The sequence below is a fragment of the Danio aesculapii genome, chromosome 4, assembly GCF_903798145.1.
Source record: "Danio aesculapii chromosome 4, fDanAes4.1, whole genome shotgun sequence".
NCBI classification, from domain to species: Eukaryota; Metazoa; Chordata; class Actinopteri; order Cypriniformes; family Danionidae; genus Danio; species Danio aesculapii.
The window spans coordinates 45,816,734-45,834,405 of record NC_079438.1 but is presented as its reverse complement, the minus strand read 5'-3'; the positions used below and the strand labels follow the sequence as shown (position 1 = coordinate 45,834,405).

The following is a 17,672-nucleotide window of genomic DNA, read 5'->3' as shown; positions in this document are numbered from 1 at the left end:
TTCAGTGAACAGATACCTCATCTTGCAAACAAGAGCTGTAATTAAATCAGAAATAATGAATCCTACCATCATTTTAACACTATTTTTGTTTAGTGTACCACACATTTATTGTAAAAGTGCATATATATGCATATAACAGTATTTGTTGCCCTGCAATCTCAAAGTACACACAGTTTGATACTATATAGCTGAACATCAACATGTATTTAAGTGCTTAAATACACATTCATGAAGTGTCAAACTGTACATATTTTGAGACTACAGGGCAACAAATGCTGTAATACCACATTTTTCTGATATTTTACTGTTCTGTGAGAGTGAGCCAATAATCAGTGTCAGTAGTCATGAATTGTTTTTACATGCAGAGTGTGCTTAAAATGAGTTTTGATGCTGTATTTTCCAAGTAATGTTAGTCACATTTACCTCTTGAACTGTATTAAGAGACAACACCATTTAGATCAATGCTTTATCAATTATAGTCTGCACTAGAGAGCCATTGATATGCTGTGTAGTAATGGAAACAGACACAAGCAAAATGGAAAGCTCAAATCCGATTTAAACTTATATTTATTTTGAAGATTCACAGTCAATAATGCATCATATACAGCAATTCAGAGAAATGCATTTAAATGGTGACACTGGCAGTATACAATGATAAGGCACACATAAATATGGCATTTATAGATTAAAATAATACATTTTCTCAAATGAATGACTAGTAATAATAAAAATACAACCAAGTAATCAAGAATAAATTACCAATTTGAAAATGAACTAAAAATAATAAATAAACATGCCTTCAGTTTAAATCTAAAAAACATTTCATGGTAATAAACGGATAATTCATTATATCTGAAACGTCAGTGCAAGAACAAAAAGCACGTAATTTCTTTGCTACATGAAATATTATCACAACTTCCCTGAGATAAGTCGGATTCGACTAGAATCGGGCTTTTTCTGAGGTCATTCACAGGATTTGACTTGATGACTTGTGTCGCAGTCTAGGAAATCTGTTGCTCGGTCTGTTGATAATTGATAGAGGAAGTAATAGTGTTTGTTTTTGGATGACTCAAGACCCTGCACGTCCATGTGGGTTTGGCAATGGTATTTGTGTTAAATTAACCTGATTCCTTAACTATAGGGTGTGTAGAAATGTGTTTTCCCCACGACTGCATCCTGAGTTCCTCTGAGCCCGCCTGAAGAACTAGTGAATCTTCTTGTATGTTTTTCTTCTGTCCATGCCTGAACTGATCCACAGCAAAACACTGTGAAACTCACTCAGAGCTTTGGTTTTACCATCTGGCTGAAGCTGCATGTGAAAAAAAAGAGAGTTAGTCATGCATCATAATGCATGGACACAGTCTAAAAAAATGCTTGACGTTGGGTCAAATATGTACAAACTTAACATTTGTTTAACGCTTTTTAACCAAATGTTTGGCTTTGTTCATATTCAACTTAAAGTTGGGTTATGACTACCCAGCATTGAATCATAAAACATGGTTTGTATGGTGAATTATAAAACATGTATGGTCACACACACTCACAGAGACATTTTATAGCATAATATGACAAAAAAAAGTTAGCATTATCTGATAGTTTAGGAGGTTTATTGATCTTAATTGTGGTCTACAGGGGTTATAGTACAAAAATACAAAAACTTGTTACAATTATCTAGTCAAGATCAAGTCAAGTTGGGCTTTATTGTCATTCCACTACATGTGTGGACATGCAGAGGAATAAAATGTCATGTCTTGCAGGACAACGGTGCTACATAAACTAATCATAAATACAAACACAGCACTGGACATAAGAGCTATTAAAAAAACGTATGCATTACTAAAATATACTATAAGATACTTAAACTATACACATAAGACAAGCTATACAAGTACTTTTACATGAGACTGAACCATGTTGTGCTGGAGAGGTATTAAAGGTGAATATTGTGCAAAAGAGGTATTTAAGGTTTAGTATTGTGCAAGAGTTATTTAAGGTTGAAGCAATCAGTGGAACAAGATTGTGGTACATTTATAGTAAACATAGTTTTCCTTATTGAGTCCTTTAAGATGGAGAACTCACAAAGATCCAATGTTGATTTCTAAAATGTTTTTAATACATTAATTAACACTTAATGTAACTTACTTTATATATATATATATATATAAACTATATTTAATGTATGTATATATATATATATATATATATATATATATATATATATATATATATATATATATATATATATAAACTATATTTAATGTATGTATATATATATATATATATATATATATATATATATATATATATAAACAATATTTAATGTATATATATATATATATATATATATAAACTATATTTAATGTATGTATATATATATATATATATATATATATATATATATATATATATATATAAACTATATTTAATGTATGTATATATATATATATAAACTATATTTAATGTATGTATATATATATATATATATATATATATATATATATATATATATGTATATATATATAAACTATATTTATTGTATATATATATATATATATATATATATATATATATATATATATATATATATATATATATATATATATATGATAACAATAAATCCTATGAAACAAAAAAAATCACCTTCATGACTTTTTTCTATATTGATTATAATATCAGGACTTTTATAATAAAAATAATTTTTAATACATGATTTAAATCATCACAGGAGAGGTGTGCATTATATTCTTTATGTGATATGGCCAATAAAATTAGCCATTTTTAAAGTATGTTAAAAAATTGTTATATAGATTGAAAGCGATTACAACTGATCTCTTGCAATATTCATTGTTTGATTATTGTTGCGATGTCTGTCATTGGCTGATATCTGTGTGCGATTGTCTGATCCAACAAACGTTCACAGATGTTTGGAATAGAAATTTAAGGTAAATATTGAAAAAACCCAGTTAGGGCTGGACGATATGACAAAAGTTAATCTCGATGATTTTTTTTCTTATTGAACAATAACGAAATATATTTCAATATCAGATGTCAGTGCTTCCATATTTAAGAGAGTATCCCAACAATGACCGAAGCCACAAAAATTAGAGGGTCCATTAAATAGCATAACCTATTTTTGGCCGCCAAAAATTTGGTGTAATATCAGCACACTTCTAGATTCCTATTGTTGCACATTTCTGCAGTGTGATTGGCTTTTAGATTTATATAAAGGTAAAAAGTCCAGAGCTTGTTCTTGTTACTGATATAAATTTTATTGCCATTTTATATACATTAATATCAGGCCCAGCACTAATCACAGTGGCATGGTTATCTACCCAACTACAGTTATTACTATTGATTTAATGGTATTTGATTTTAAAGAAAATTAACCATTAGTCATTCATTTTTAACCCAAACACAAACAGACACACTTGAACATATGACATAAATCTGAGTGTTCATCTAAATGAATGTCTCGTACCTTCATCAACGTGTGCTCAAATTTTTTAAGCTTCTCTTTTGCGCAGCGGGACTGGGTTGGTTTGCCTTCAGTCGCCTGTGCCAAAGAAAATAAGTCAGTAAAATACTCAACAGGTAAACTTCACAAATGTCTAGATGTTCATGAGGTCTTACACAGTTCTGCATTATGCCCTTCAGCCTTTTGAAGTAGTCAATGAACTGGGTTGGCAGTTCATCCCACATCTTTTCGAACACATGTTCATCATAGATTTCTAGGACACGCTTGAAGTCTGGGACATTCAGTTCCTATAAGGAGGTGTGCAGATTGGTTAGTTCAGTAGACTGTTACTTGGAATGACAAATGAACATAGGGAGACTGGGGCAAGTTCTCACAAGTGCAAGTTATTCTGCAAAAGATTATTTAACTCTTCAGAAGTTAACATTGTGTCATCTAAAAACGACTAGAAACATCTGACATGGTACTTTTTAGTTAATTTAGGTATAAAATGGATTTTTTTAGGCATTTAATAAAGCAAAAAATATGTTTTGCTCGACATATAAACATAAATGCTCTAAAAATGAGAATTTTCAAGTGGTCTCCATTTATTTATTTATTTATTTGTTTGTTTATTTATCTATTTATTAATTTATTCATCTATTTATTTATTTATTCATCTATTTATTTATTCATAAATCTTTTATTAATTTATTTGTTTATTTATTCATCTATTTATTTATTTATTTATTCATGTATTTATTTATTTATTTATTTATTTATTTATTTATTCATCTATTTAATTATTTATTCATTTATTTATTTATTTATTTATTCATCTATTTATTTATTTATTACTCTATTTATTTATATTTTTATTTATTTATTCATTATCTATTTATAAATGTATTCATCTATTTATTAATTTATTCATCTATCTATTTACTTATTTATTTATTTATTTATTTATTCATCTATTTATTTATTTATTACTCTATTTATTTATATTTTTATTTATTTATTCATTAATCTATTTATAAATGTATTCATCTATTTATTAATTTATTCATCTATCTATTTACTTATTTATTCATTCATTTATTTATTTAGAAGACAAGTCAAAAGTGAGCTTGGGGTAAGTTAGATTTACATTTCATTTACATTTCATTGATTGGGAAAATGATGTCTCTCTAACAAAGCAATTATTTACTTGTTATTTTATTCTTTTGTTTTGTCTTTAACAGTATAAATGTATACATCAGGTTCTTACTGTAACAACCTGCCCCAAAAAATAACAAATTGTGGCATATTCTTGGAAAATATCATTTTGTTTATATAAAAATACAAAGAAATGGCACAATTATATTTTATTTGCACATTAGTCAGTCAACATTTGAAGCACATCCATTTATAACAATTATATACATATATTAATAATTAAAGTTATTATTATTGTAATCTATATGTCTCGATAAAATGCTCTTTACAAGTTTAGGTGTTAAAATAAATAAAATGGAGCTATTATCTTACCTTGCACTTTTTAAGTTTCCCCAATATCCGATGGAAGGGTTTATTGTCCCTCTGCAACAAAAGACCATTGACTATTGTCACCTTCATAATGGCACATATTCTACCTGTAATCCACAAATGTAAAGAGATACTTACCGGCAGGGATTTATGGATGTCCTGGGACATACTGAGCATTTCCCTAATCATAGGTAGCCGGATTTCCCGCTTCAAACATTCCTCCTGCTTGTGGCCCTCAGACCAGTACAGAAGAGCACAAAGAGCAAACAGTATTAGAATCCTCATCCTGGATCAGTATTGTATGGTACAGTCTGTACAGTGGCTCACTGTGCTTTAAACTAGCAGCCACATTCATAGCTTTTATAGCTCCATCCTTTGTCAGAAAAAAAAAATTCCAGCCATGGTGGAGTTTCTTGCTGAAGGCTTATATATTCATGATTATATTCATGGCTTTGCCCTTGTTTTTTCCTGTGGTTTACCTGCTGGTTTTTGTGGGTTTCCGAGTTCATCGAGAAAAATGATTTGTATATCAATTACTGGACGCTGTGAAATAGGTTGCGAGAGCGAAAAAAATAAAGTGTCGTGATGCAGTCAAACCTACAGTGTTTCCTTTGATGTTTCGCTATTGCTGTGAGAATATTTTAAACTGCACTGAATGACGCAAAGCTTTGTAGAATATTAATGTACTGTATTTACACCCTTATTACTGTTTTATTACTTTTTCTGACTCCATCCTTGCTACAGTGTAATTGTACATTGAAGGAATATTAATAAATAACAGATTTATGGTAAGAATTAGGGTTTGGTTAAGGATTTTCACTTTATTATGAATAATTTACTGGTTCACACTTAATTTTGATAGTCCATTTGTTGAATTTAAGTGACATTGCATCTACATGCCAACTGATTCTCATTAGATTTTAAGTGGACTGTTGGGGTTGGGGTTGGGGTTGGGGTTGGGGTTAGGGTTAGGGTTAGTGTAAGTTGACATGTTCTTGGAAAGTTTCTTATTAAATGTCTGTTGAAGGAGCAGTATCAACAGATATTAAGCAGACAATCTACTAATACTTAAATGGACCATCAAAATGTGCATTGTAATATAGTGTCACAAAAAAGAACTAACATTACACTGTTATGTGTTGCACTGCTAATTATAATGTTATTAATAATTAAACTTTGTAGTGATTTTATAAATTACAAGTTAAAATGATTTTTAATAATTTATTATTAAATGATAAATCATATTAACATGAACTAAGATGACATTTTAGAAGTTGTTAATTCATATTCCAATGTTAACCAATGAAAACTTATATGCGTACCATAATTCAATATTTGAATCAAAATTAATTCAAAATTAAAACCTAAATAATTTTTAATTATGACACACCCCTCACAGATCTATGTTTTAAATTTCTATTTTCTATAGGATAATATACTGTACACCTATATATATACACCTATATATATATATATATTAGCCGTAATTGTGGCATTGGTGCTGGCTAATCTAATATATATATATATATATATATATATATATATATATATATATATATATATATATATATATATATATATATATATATATATATATATATATATATATATATATATATATATTAGAATAGCCAGCACCAATGCCACAATTACGGCTAATTAAACAAAATAACTTAAGAGCATGATCCAAAACATAGCACACCCAAATTTACATGTTATGAGGGAAAAAATAAAGTGGAAAAGTTCAACGTAAACATAAAAATATATACATTTTAGTTTAAATGTTGTATTTATTTATTTTTTTGCCAAAAAGTTGAATGGAAATGTATTATCTTTCTATTATGCTGCATATTATATGAGTTCCCTGTTTATAATATTATATGTACCACAAAAAATGATAAAATCTAAATGACCTGGTTTTACAAAGTCCTTTAATATTGCTGAGTTGTTTACTTAAACCATCAAAACTACTAAAATGTGTGTCATTTCAAGTACAAATTGTTCTGGTTAAAGTAAAAATTGGAGGTTGTATAGAGTGCAAATAGTGCAAAGCTTAGGAACAACATACATGATTACTGACATTTACTGAAACACGGATTACCAAAATATTACCCCTTCTTCCTAAAGACTTAACCACCTTCTCAAACCAGGTCAGTACATACATAAAGACTAAGCAAAGATCTTCACCTGACCCAGAAAAGGGTTCTCAAAAGCTGCCACAGTATTAAAATACCAATAGTCAACCGTGAACATTTGAGTCAGAGAAGGTGTGAAAGGAAGTTCATTCAAAGCGTGCCTTCACTGAAGGAACACTGGTTTGATCAGAGCACATCTAAGATGACTCGACTCAACTGAGTCACGATTCAATATGAACGAAGCTTCCCACAAGATCTGATAACAGAGGTGAAGCCAAAAATACCCACAGTGTATTATAATATGTGCTATTTTTGGTAACTTTCGCTTTTGTTTGTTTGCGTGTGGCTGTTAAATAGTTACACAACTGGCATGAGGAAATACGAAAGTCTACATCCCCAAGCCATTCATGTATATTCCTCCATTTTTCTCTGTGTTTACCACAGGCTTTTTTCAGGGTAAAGCTTTGTATTTATGTTGAAATTCCTTCCTGGGAATTTCAAACCGCATAACTGAGGGTTGTACATTGACGTGGGAATACTTTTTTGGGGGGATGCATTACTAATGTAAACAATGTGCACATACAAAAAACTATTTAAGTGATTATTCAAGGATGTGCTAAATGCTACTTTTTCACCGCTATAGATTTTGTGCTAATAAACTGCTGCTCAACTTTCAGGGATAAAATGCAAATATTGTAGAAGCATTAGTAGACATATTTGAACCAAATTCGCCACTAAAGAAAAAGAAAAACATTGACTAATTTGACTTATTCATTTGGATAAATTGTCTCTTTTTGAGTTCTGATTTCCTGGTTTTAATAATAACTTATGCACAATGGTCAAATAAGCAGTTACGATGCCTGTTGAAATTCTAAGGGCACATATTATTACTCCAAGTTATGCACATTTTAGGGGCGCAAAGTTGTTGTTTAAAGAGTACTGTCCCATTTATGACCTATTGTAAACATAAAGATAGAGTTTTTTTCAAAGTCAAAGTCAGCTTTATTGTCAATTCAACTACATGTACAGAACGTACAGAGAATCGAAATTGCGTTACTTTCAGACCCTAGGTGCCTAACATATAATATTAATACAAAAAGTAGAATTTTAAAAAGAAATTATAATAAATACAATTACATGTATAATATAATCTAAAATTATAAGTAAAAAATAAAAATTTGCTGATAGTGTTGCATCTTAACCCAAAACTGACTCTATTTATTTAACTATTTAACGTTTTGTCAGTTTAGTGGCTAATACATGTTCGGTGATATGAAAATGTACGATTTTTAAATGGAGGCATGGCACCAAACCTCGACAGTCATTAAAGGATGAGTAAATCTTGCTAAAATGTATGAATTAAATCGTACAAATTCATACATATTAGCCACTAAATCAAAAAGTTACGAATTAGCGTGAGATAGAATTGATGTTCGGATCTTAAAATTGCTATGTTATTGTATTTAACCTCTTAAAGTCAAGTGCCATTTTGGGGTTTCCGCCTGGATTTTGCCAGCCTGATCTCACGAGAAAATATAAGTATTTTACGTTTTGACAGTTTAGTGGCTAATTCGTACGAATTCGTACGAGTTCAGTCGTATGAAATTGTACGATTTTAAAAAGGAGGCGTGGCACCTAACCCCACCCATAAACCCAACCGTCATTGGCGGATAAGCAAATCGTACTAAATTGTACGAGTTAGATCGTACGAATTCGTACGAATTAGCCACTAAATCAAAAAGTTACGAATTGCCGTGAGATTGTGTTGGATTTTGCCCACCCAAATTAAAAAGCTTCCCAAATCCACATGCAAAGGTGTAAATGCAAAAGTTTAGTATCATCAACACTGTTGAAAGTAATTAAAATATTTGTATTTTAACCCCCCCCCCCCCCCCCCCCCAAAAAAGGCGCCTTTTTTTGGTAACTCAGACTTGAAAGTGTACCTTTTAGTACCTTTTAGTGTGGTCGAGGTTGCTGTGTTTAACTTTGTTGGTTCCTGCACATGTCAGTAATCATAGGAAAAAAGAAAATTGTCTTTATGATAATCTATGCAAAAGTTATTCCAACTGATGAGAGAACGGAACCACTTATGGGGTTATTAGGCCAGTACGGACCTTTAAAATTTAAAGAATGCAGAAGTAAATGACATTAAGGAGGTTAACTTTCATAATATATTTTTTCAAATCTGCTTAAAACCATATTGTATCTGCTAAGCAACTTCTCAAGTTTAGAATGCTACTTTGAGCATTTACTCCTTTTAATTAATTAAAAATGAAGAAATTCTATGACATTTTAAATTATTTACAGTATGTACCATATACAGGTGTGGGCAAAAGTATTGGCACCTTTTTGAAAATTAATCTGCATATTTCATTCATAAAAATTAACACAAAATTTAACAGTTCCTTGAAGTGAAACTATTAAAATAGGTGAAAGTCTCATTTTGAAATTATGTTTTTCCCCCATACACATTGGCGATAATTGTTGACATCCTTTTTATCAATACATTGTGCAAACCTTCTCCCGATAGGTCAGTTTTTGTTTCTTTTTTTATTGTTTATTAGTGCCCACAACTAAATATGCTGGAGTTTGTTTCTAAATGAATGCAGATGTTGTCTTTGTTACATGTGGTGTCAGACATTGTTTGAAGCCTTCTGACTAAAAGACAAACAGTTTCTGCAGTTCTCTGTGACATGTATTTTGTCATTTAAAATCTTCTCCTCACAATGAGATTTAGACAATATAGACAAAGGATATACAACTCAAAGTTTCTAACACCCCATTTGATTGGAACTTCTGAATGGTGGTGGAAATAGAATTTTTCAGTGCTGATGTTGTTTTAACATAATTTGGCTATTGTGCTTCCTCATATTTACATTCATGTGAAACAAGAAGTCATGGCTGGACAGTTTCATGTTCCTGTGCTGAGTTGAAAAATGTAAATATGAATGGGATTGTACTTTGCGTATATTAATCGAAACTTTCTAGAAGTTTAAATGCATATGTTATTTTATATATATCGTTATTGGACAAAATCCTTTATTTAAAAATTAAAATTTCCTTGTCTCTTAACTGTTTATTTCAATGAAGGTTTATATTTTTGTGCTTTTTAAAAATTACAATTAAAAAGAATATATCATTATTTATTTTACCTTATCACTCTTTGCTCATATTTACAAAAACTATTCCATAATGGAAGTTCCATATAGAAATATAGAAATTCCATAACTGTATATCATGCTGCAATGGTTAGCATATACATTCATGTTTATCAGCAAATTCAGTCCAAGAATGTGAGATTTGTAAAAAAAAAAGGCTAAACATATTTCACCAATGTATTTGATATTAATATAATTTCAGGATAATTTTATTAAAAGGTGCTCTATAAAATATCCAAATAATGTAAATATCCAATTAATGTAATTAGTTTAATTTATTAAAATGTAAAAAAAATAATAATAATAAAAATAATAATAATAATAACAATAATAATAATAACAACAATAATAATAATAAAAAATCTTCAGGGGTCAAAATAAACCCCAATATGTTACATATTCCCTTAATTGTATTAATATTATACAAACTGTTTGTAATATTTAATCATAAATCTTAATTTGTTCTTCTGGTAATGATACATAAATAATAGTACATTTATTAAGCGTGTGTTGTTAAAGATTTAACTTACATACAGGGTTCCCACTATTTCATAAACAGCAGATTCAAGGACTTTATAAAGCACAAATAATTTAAAATCAAGCACCTTTGTAATTCAAACACCAGCATATATATAGCGCCATGAAAGGCCCTTACTGTATTTAACATTTCACTTACACTTAATATTAAATTAAAATGCCATGTACACTGAAAAACTTCAAAAAACTGAAAATATTTAAAGGTGATTCCTTGGATTTACTCATTTTTTTAAGTTAAGTGGTTGTAAACAATTTATTTGGGCTGAATTTAAACAGACAAAGCAAGTTGAACATTGCTAAATTTAATTTGTTTGTTTAAATTCAACACATTTAAATGGTTTGCAACAATTTTGCAGACATGTTTTTTTCAGTGTAAAGATGATGTTTTGAAGGTGTCATTTTAAAAAATAGAGGCAGTTTTAAAGTCATGTTTAAAGAACTTTAATAAAAATTAGTTGAGTTCAATACTAGTAATATTCAGCTCTGAAATATTAATAAAATGTCAATTTTTTCATCATAGCTCTTCTACAAGATTTAAACTTAAGATTTTTAAATTTCTCTTTTGGGCGACACGGTGGCTCAGTGGTTAGCACTGTCGTCACATAGCAAGAAGGTCGCTATGTCCCAGAGTCCTGGCTGGGTCAGTTGGCATTTCTGTGTGAAGTCTTCATGTTCTCCCCGTGTTGGCGTGGGTTTTCTCTGGGTGCTCCAGTTTCCCCCACGGTCTGAAGACGTACGCTATCCGCTTGTTAAGTCATGACATATCAGTGATGTATGGAATACTGTTTCCGGGTCCAAGCCGCTACTCATTTGAACTGAGAAAATGTTAGTTTATGACCCCCTTTTAGTCCTATCACACATTAAAGTAAATTTTATATCAAATCATGGTGTACACAACAGTCTCTGGACTTGCTGCATCACAGACATCAATATTTTAACAATTTATATAAAAATAAAGTACTATCTGGCCATCAGATATTAGGCATGGATATACATATTGCAATCGTAATTTTCCAAAGTAAAACATTGCTTTGTAAATGTTTATTATTACCATTTGACGAGTCTCCCCATATATTTTGATAGAGTGCTTAGACCCGGAAGCCGCCTTACAAGCGCATAGGTGAATTGAATAAACTAAATTGGCCGTAGTGTATGTGTGTGAATGTGAGAGTGTATGGGTGTTTCCCAGTACTGGGTTGCAGCTGGAAGGGCATCCGCTGCGTAAAACATATGCTGGATAAGTTGGTGGTTCATTCGTCTGTGGCGACCCCTGATGAATAAAGGGATTAAGCTGAAGGAATATGAATGAATGAATCTTTTTTTGTAAACAAATTTAATTTCTAATTTAATTCACAGACTTTCAAGACCTTGTGTATGTTTTAAGTACTTTCTAGGCTTTCAATCTATATGTCTAAAATTCAAGTACTTTCAAGAAGTGAGGGAATCATGTATATATAATCTACACACATATAATAAAAACATATATATGTGTGATTATGTTCAAATCAAACAGGCAATCTTAATGACATTGCTAACTAGTCTTGCTCACTAGAGGATGTTTCAACACCTACTTAGTCTATAAGGAAATATAACAGTTAAACTTCACAGTATGGGATTGAGTTGTTCAAATGAAACCTTTATGATATTAAAAAGAGCAGAAACGGTCTTGTGAGAAATATGAAATTGCACTTTATTTAAATAAAACTAACAAACAAACATCTGCTACACATTTTGCGAATTGACACATTTAGGTACTGCAAAAATAAATTAGATTCAATAATATTAAATAATCAGATCCTTCATTTTCCCCAAAACGACTTAAAAATGCTTTTACGATGCATTTACTTTACAGTGGTCTGTCTTAGGAACATTTAGCCCAAGTCAGTCACAACAATGGCCACGACTCATGAGTGTGACCTTACGACACATAGCATGAAAGCACAGTTTTCATGCCGTTTGTAGAAGTCAATAGAACATTCAATAAATATTTTAAATAAATAAATGCATAATAAATAATTCTTTGAATATAAAAAAATATTGCAATACTGCTGAAGGGAATCATTTTGGAGTGCAGGACTCAAAGAGGTAGTGGTAGAGAGTATTGGTCTCTCCGATTGCTTTGTTACGGGCTGCCGCCAAATCCTGAAGAATAAAAACAAACAGACGGTCAAATTTCTCCACAGGAACACTTACTGTTTTGTTGCAGTATATAGTACTGTGCAAAAGTCTTTGGCTACCACCAGCTCTATCTAAAAGGTATGGAGCAAGTGCAGGGTCATTACTTTTGGGCGAACTATAATATACTAAGAGAAAATATAACCACAATATTCAGAACAAAATTACTTCTGTAATCAAAAGACTAGCATCAAAAGTCTGTGTTTAACAGGACCTCTTCAGCACCAAGCAGCAGCTTTTTGTTAAGTCTTTTCTGAAATTATGGGCTATGTCATATTAAGTATCTTTCAGCATTGCTCTTCCTTAAGTTCTTCCTTAGATTTAGCAAGTTCTATCTTTCTTTTTCTCTTCAGGTGAATCTTTTACTGCCTGTACATACTGTACATAATATTCAGGTCTGGACTCTGGAGGCCATTTCATGACTGTCTTTTCTCTCAAAAACATGATTTCAATACGTTAGCAGTGTGTTTGGAATCATTTTCATTCTGAATAAATAAAACTATTACAAATTAGGTGCTTTCTAGTAGGAATTAAACAATGAATTATAACCTGTCTGTACTCTTACGCATTCACAATCCCATCAATTCAGGCAATATTGACAACAGCTCTGGCAGAAATGCAGATCAAACCCAGACAGAAATTCCAGTATTTTTTATTCATTTTTCCATCTATATCCAACTCTTTATTTCATGTCTTAAACAATTAGACATAAAAATGTATCTAAAACGCATAGTTTCTGTTTGTAATTCAATAAAGAGAATAAGAAGTAATATATAATGTAATTATACCTTCACTAAAACAACAAATATAACTGTGGCCTAAGATTTTTGCACTTTACTGTAAATAAAAACCTTAATTACCATAATTGCACTGGCATGATAGTTTCTCTTGAACTGCTTCACAAGCGGATGGCTGGAGTAGTCGTGTATCTGTTAAAAAAAACACAATAGTTAGTTAGTAAACAACAGAAAGGTAACTTAAATACTATACTGATTTTGAACCATGGTAACAACAACTATAGTAATATAAACAAATAATACCATAGATTTCTACAACATCATAAATATATCCTAAATATAGTACTGCATTACATCTCAGTTTGCTTTATCAAAATTGAAAGTGTATTTATAACAGTTTATCAACTCACTCTTTAATACTACTGTGTACTTGAGCATTCATTAACAAAGTGTTGCAACTCCTATGATATATACAGTATAATATATAAATAACTATAGTATTTTTTGTCATGTGGGAGTGATCAAAGAGTTTCCAAACACTTACACAGTGATTCTGCAGTTCTTGCTCGACTCTGTGCAGACCCTCCCTCACACTGCGAATCATTGGGTATTTCATATCCGTGTGCTCGTCTGATTCCAAGACATGATTTACATAATACTTCAGAATTCTGGCATTGATGCAGCAGGAACCTTCTTCCTGAAACAGAGATGAGGAGACAAGACCATCATCAAAATGCTGAACTTTTAATAGATACAAGTAAGAAATCACTACAATCCAATCAAAAATGAATGGTTATTACATTAATCATTAATACTCAACTCCAAATATCTGTTCTATTGTCTTAAGCTACGACTTAAAGCAAACTTTTATTTTGTTGGTTTCAGTTATTAGCTTCTAATTGCTATGCATTTCTCTGAACAACTGATGCATAGACAGCAAAGACAGTAGGCATGGGGAGATGGTTTCAAAGTTTAACGTGGTTTGTAAAAGTCAAGGTTTTAAAACCGCTTAAATCTTCTGTTATACCATTTCTGCGGTATATGCTCATTTTTTTGTTTTGGTTTTTTACGACTATTTTATTTAACTTTTTAAGGCAGTCGTGTCTCCAGCAGAAAAGGACCTTGCAGATCAAATATACTGGTGTCAGCCCATGATTCTGGAAAACAAATGGCTCATACACCAACATCCAAGCATGCTATAGGCCTGAACACTGCAGTGGCTTACTTTATATCCAAAGAAAAGAAAGATATACAAATATTAAGTTGCAAAGCAATGTGTTTTTGAAGCTAATGAAGACAGCAGAAGTCAATGATTTATTTTAATTATGTAGCCTGACATGTTTACTGTTCCAAAACATTTTAAATGCTTCTTAAAATAAATATATTGTGTTCAATGTAGAAAAAAGTTGTTTTTTCCAGACATTAAAAAAGAACATATTTAGAGCAGTTATCACAATATTGTGATATCGTGAAATATTTATCCAAGGTTACCTATATTTATTACTATAGTTACTAGTAGTTACTGTATTTATCATACAATCAGAATCTTATACCGAATTCTGCCTAATAGACAGTAGCTACATGGGTTTCCATAACCCAGTGTTAAAGCACATTGTGAAGTATCGCATGAGAAATGAGTGATGGAAACCCAAATTTTAAATAAAAATTCCTTAAATTGTGCAAAATAGAGTTAATGTGAATAATGGGAGATGGAAACTCATTTGGCGTATAGCGAACATTACCCCTACAACACTCCATTACCTTGTTTACTGTTGGTTACTAGGTAACCAATACTACAGTCAACCACTCTAACCACTTGATTGAAACGCACTTACTTTGAAAAGATTATTATTAAATTTGTATGCAAGGACTAGTGCAATTAATGTCAACAATTGCTAGTTAGTTGATGATAAAAGTAATGTAAATGTAATGATACACATTGTTATGTTACTTTAACTAATTTTAAAGTCAATTCGAGCTTTATTATCATTCCACTACATGTGTGGACATACAGAGAAACAAAATGTTGTGTCTCGCAGGACAACGGTGCTACATAAAATAATCATAAATTCGAACCCTACACTGGACATAAGAGCTATTTTAGTAAGTTAATGAGGTTTAAACTAAATTTTTCTCAGTTATGCAAAGTTTAACTGAATAGTTTGAGTCAGTTTGATTGATATAAGTTGAGATAACTGAAAAAGTTAATTTAGTTCAACTAAAAAATTAAGACAGTTTTTTTTTCAGTGTAGTAGCAAAAGAATAAGTACAGAGTTATTACTAATCATAATTGAGTTGATGCATATAATTATCCCTTATAATAATATTAAAATAATATATTAATATCATAATAATATATTAATTCTTATTAGATAAGTACTTTCATTGGCTGGCAGTAAACAATCACAACCATTGCTGGTAAACTAAATCATTACATACATCATAAATTGCTTTTCTTTATCGAATTGATTGAGTTATTGAATTGATGTATGCATCTGTTGCATTGCTATTAATAGCCATATGAATTAATGTTAATCAATAACTTCAAGGTTTACATGAAATATTAAGTTAAGTCAACTTAACAGTTCCAAGTTTCAATGGGTTTACTCACTTTTTTAAGTAACTATTTTCTTTTTACAGCAATTACAGATAGATAGATAGATAGATAGATAGATAGATAGATAGATAGATAGATAGATAGATAGATAGATAGATAGATAGATAGATAGATAGATAGATAGATAGATAGATAGATAGATAGATAGATAGATAGATAGATAGATAGATAGATAGATAGATAGATTTGGTTTCCCATCACACATACTTGCAGCATATCGTGGGAGAAATATGGAAGCAGTCGTGTTTCGTGATCGTCTTCATTTCGTGCCTGTGTGAAAATTAATGTACGAATGTTACACACTGCAATTTCAGTGTAAGCTAAACATATAACCATACATTTTAATCGTAACACATCTAACATTGCAGACATTGTGTCACACAGCCACATGAGATGAAGTAAACGTACTGTATCAGTCATCGCAGCGAGGTCGTTCCAGGTGGCTGAGCTATCCAATGGAGTGGGGCGCGCGCATCCGCTCAAAAAGCACGAGCACAGCAAGGCAAGAAGAGTAAAGCACTTCATATCGCAGGTAGACGAGTGGATTCGGGTATCTGTCCTCTTATGTAGACTCTTGTTCCTCGATGTGGAGATTTGTAGTGCATCTTGTGGCTCTAGAGCTTTTATATCGTGCCTATACGTCACTGTGGTAGTCTCTTCACCTTTGGCGTAATCCCCCATCCTCTGCACCTGAGTTTATTGGGTCAGCGGATCTCAATGCATGCTTCATATTCGCTGACTGTTATGATAGCATCGGAAATTCGCACCGCATATTGTGTGACAAGAAATAAAGCGTCCAGTAATGAGCTGCAATAAGGACGCAGGATTGGTGAAGTGTCAAGTGGACAAACTTCCTGTGAATTTCCCCGAATAATATTAATTAGTGCGCTCCAGAAATAACTTTATGTGCCGTTCTTTTCCTTTGATGTTGCCAGGAAACTTGTCAATTACTTTTTCCTTGTTTAAGAAGATGCTTTATGGCATCAGAGAAAGCGTTGCATCATAAAACAAACAGAGGCGCAAAAAGACGGAGTGTTTGTGGAAGTGACGAGTGTAATAAGGAAAACTGCAATAAAGAACTAACGCATCTGATTGTGTTCATTACGTCAAGCTAGACAATAGTAACTGAGATAATGTGTATAATTATGCAATTATGAAAGTTGTGTAATTTACAGACGTCATATTCAAACATCCGCAACTATTTGTGCATGTTCTTCCTTCATAGCAGTTGTGTGGATACGTTTTATGATTTATTACTTTGTTCAAAAACAAAAATTAGTTTTAATTACATTTAAAAAGGAAAACATTCATTCATTTTTAAATAGTCGCAATTAA

General features: G+C 31.1%; 2 protein-coding genes across 2 annotated transcripts; both read right to left on the bottom strand.

The window, feature by feature from the left end:
- Positions 1–566: 566 nt before the first annotated feature.
- On the bottom strand, positions 567–5,288 carry il26 (interleukin 26). Its single transcript, XM_056455086.1, has 5 exons — positions 5,117–5,288; positions 4,982–5,032; positions 3,631–3,762; positions 3,479–3,553; positions 567–1,309 (listed from the first exon to the last, which is right to left on the bottom strand). The coding sequence occupies exons 1-5, from the start codon at positions 5,261–5,263 to the stop codon at positions 1,205–1,207; spliced, it is 510 nt and encodes a 169-aa protein (XP_056311061.1). The 5' UTR covers positions 5,264–5,288; the 3' UTR covers positions 567–1,204.
- Positions 5,289–12,474: 7,186 nt separating this feature from the next.
- Positions 12,475–17,018, bottom strand: il22 (interleukin 22). Its single transcript, XM_056455085.1, has 5 exons — positions 16,746–17,018; positions 16,545–16,607; positions 14,265–14,417; positions 13,844–13,912; positions 12,475–12,950 (listed from the first exon to the last, which is right to left on the bottom strand). The coding sequence occupies exons 1-5, from the start codon at positions 17,016–17,018 to the stop codon at positions 12,867–12,869; spliced, it is 642 nt and encodes a 213-aa protein (XP_056311060.1). The 3' UTR covers positions 12,475–12,866.
- Between the last annotated feature and the right edge of the window lie 654 nt (positions 17,019–17,672).

What these genes read in the sequence shown, in the direction of transcription:
- il26 (XM_056455086.1), bottom strand. Translation starts at nt 5,263, where the DNA reads ATGAGGATTCTAATACTGTTTGCTCTTTGTGCTCTTCTGTACTGGTCT. An exon ending in ACATCCATAAATCCCTGCCG is followed by an intron (nt 5,033 to 5,116) that starts GTAAGTATCTCT and finishes CTTTTGTTGCAG; the next exon opens with AGGGACAATAAACCCTTCCA. An exon ending in AGGGCATAATGCAGAACTGT is followed by an intron (nt 3,554 to 3,630) that starts GTAAGACCTCAT and finishes TCTTTGGCACAG; the next exon opens with GCGACTGAAGGCAAACCAAC.
- il22 (XM_056455085.1), bottom strand. Translation starts at nt 17,018, where the DNA reads ATGGGGGATTACGCCAAAGGTGAAGAGACTACCACAGTGACGTATAGG. An exon ending in TCTCCCACGATATGCTGCAA is followed by an intron (nt 14,418 to 16,544) that starts GTATGTGTGATG and finishes TCTCTGTTTCAG; the next exon opens with GAAGAAGGTTCCTGCTGCAT. An exon ending in AAGAACTGCAGAATCACTGT is followed by an intron (nt 13,913 to 14,264) that starts GTAAGTGTTTGG and finishes TTTTTTTAACAG; the next exon opens with ATACACGACTACTCCAGCCA.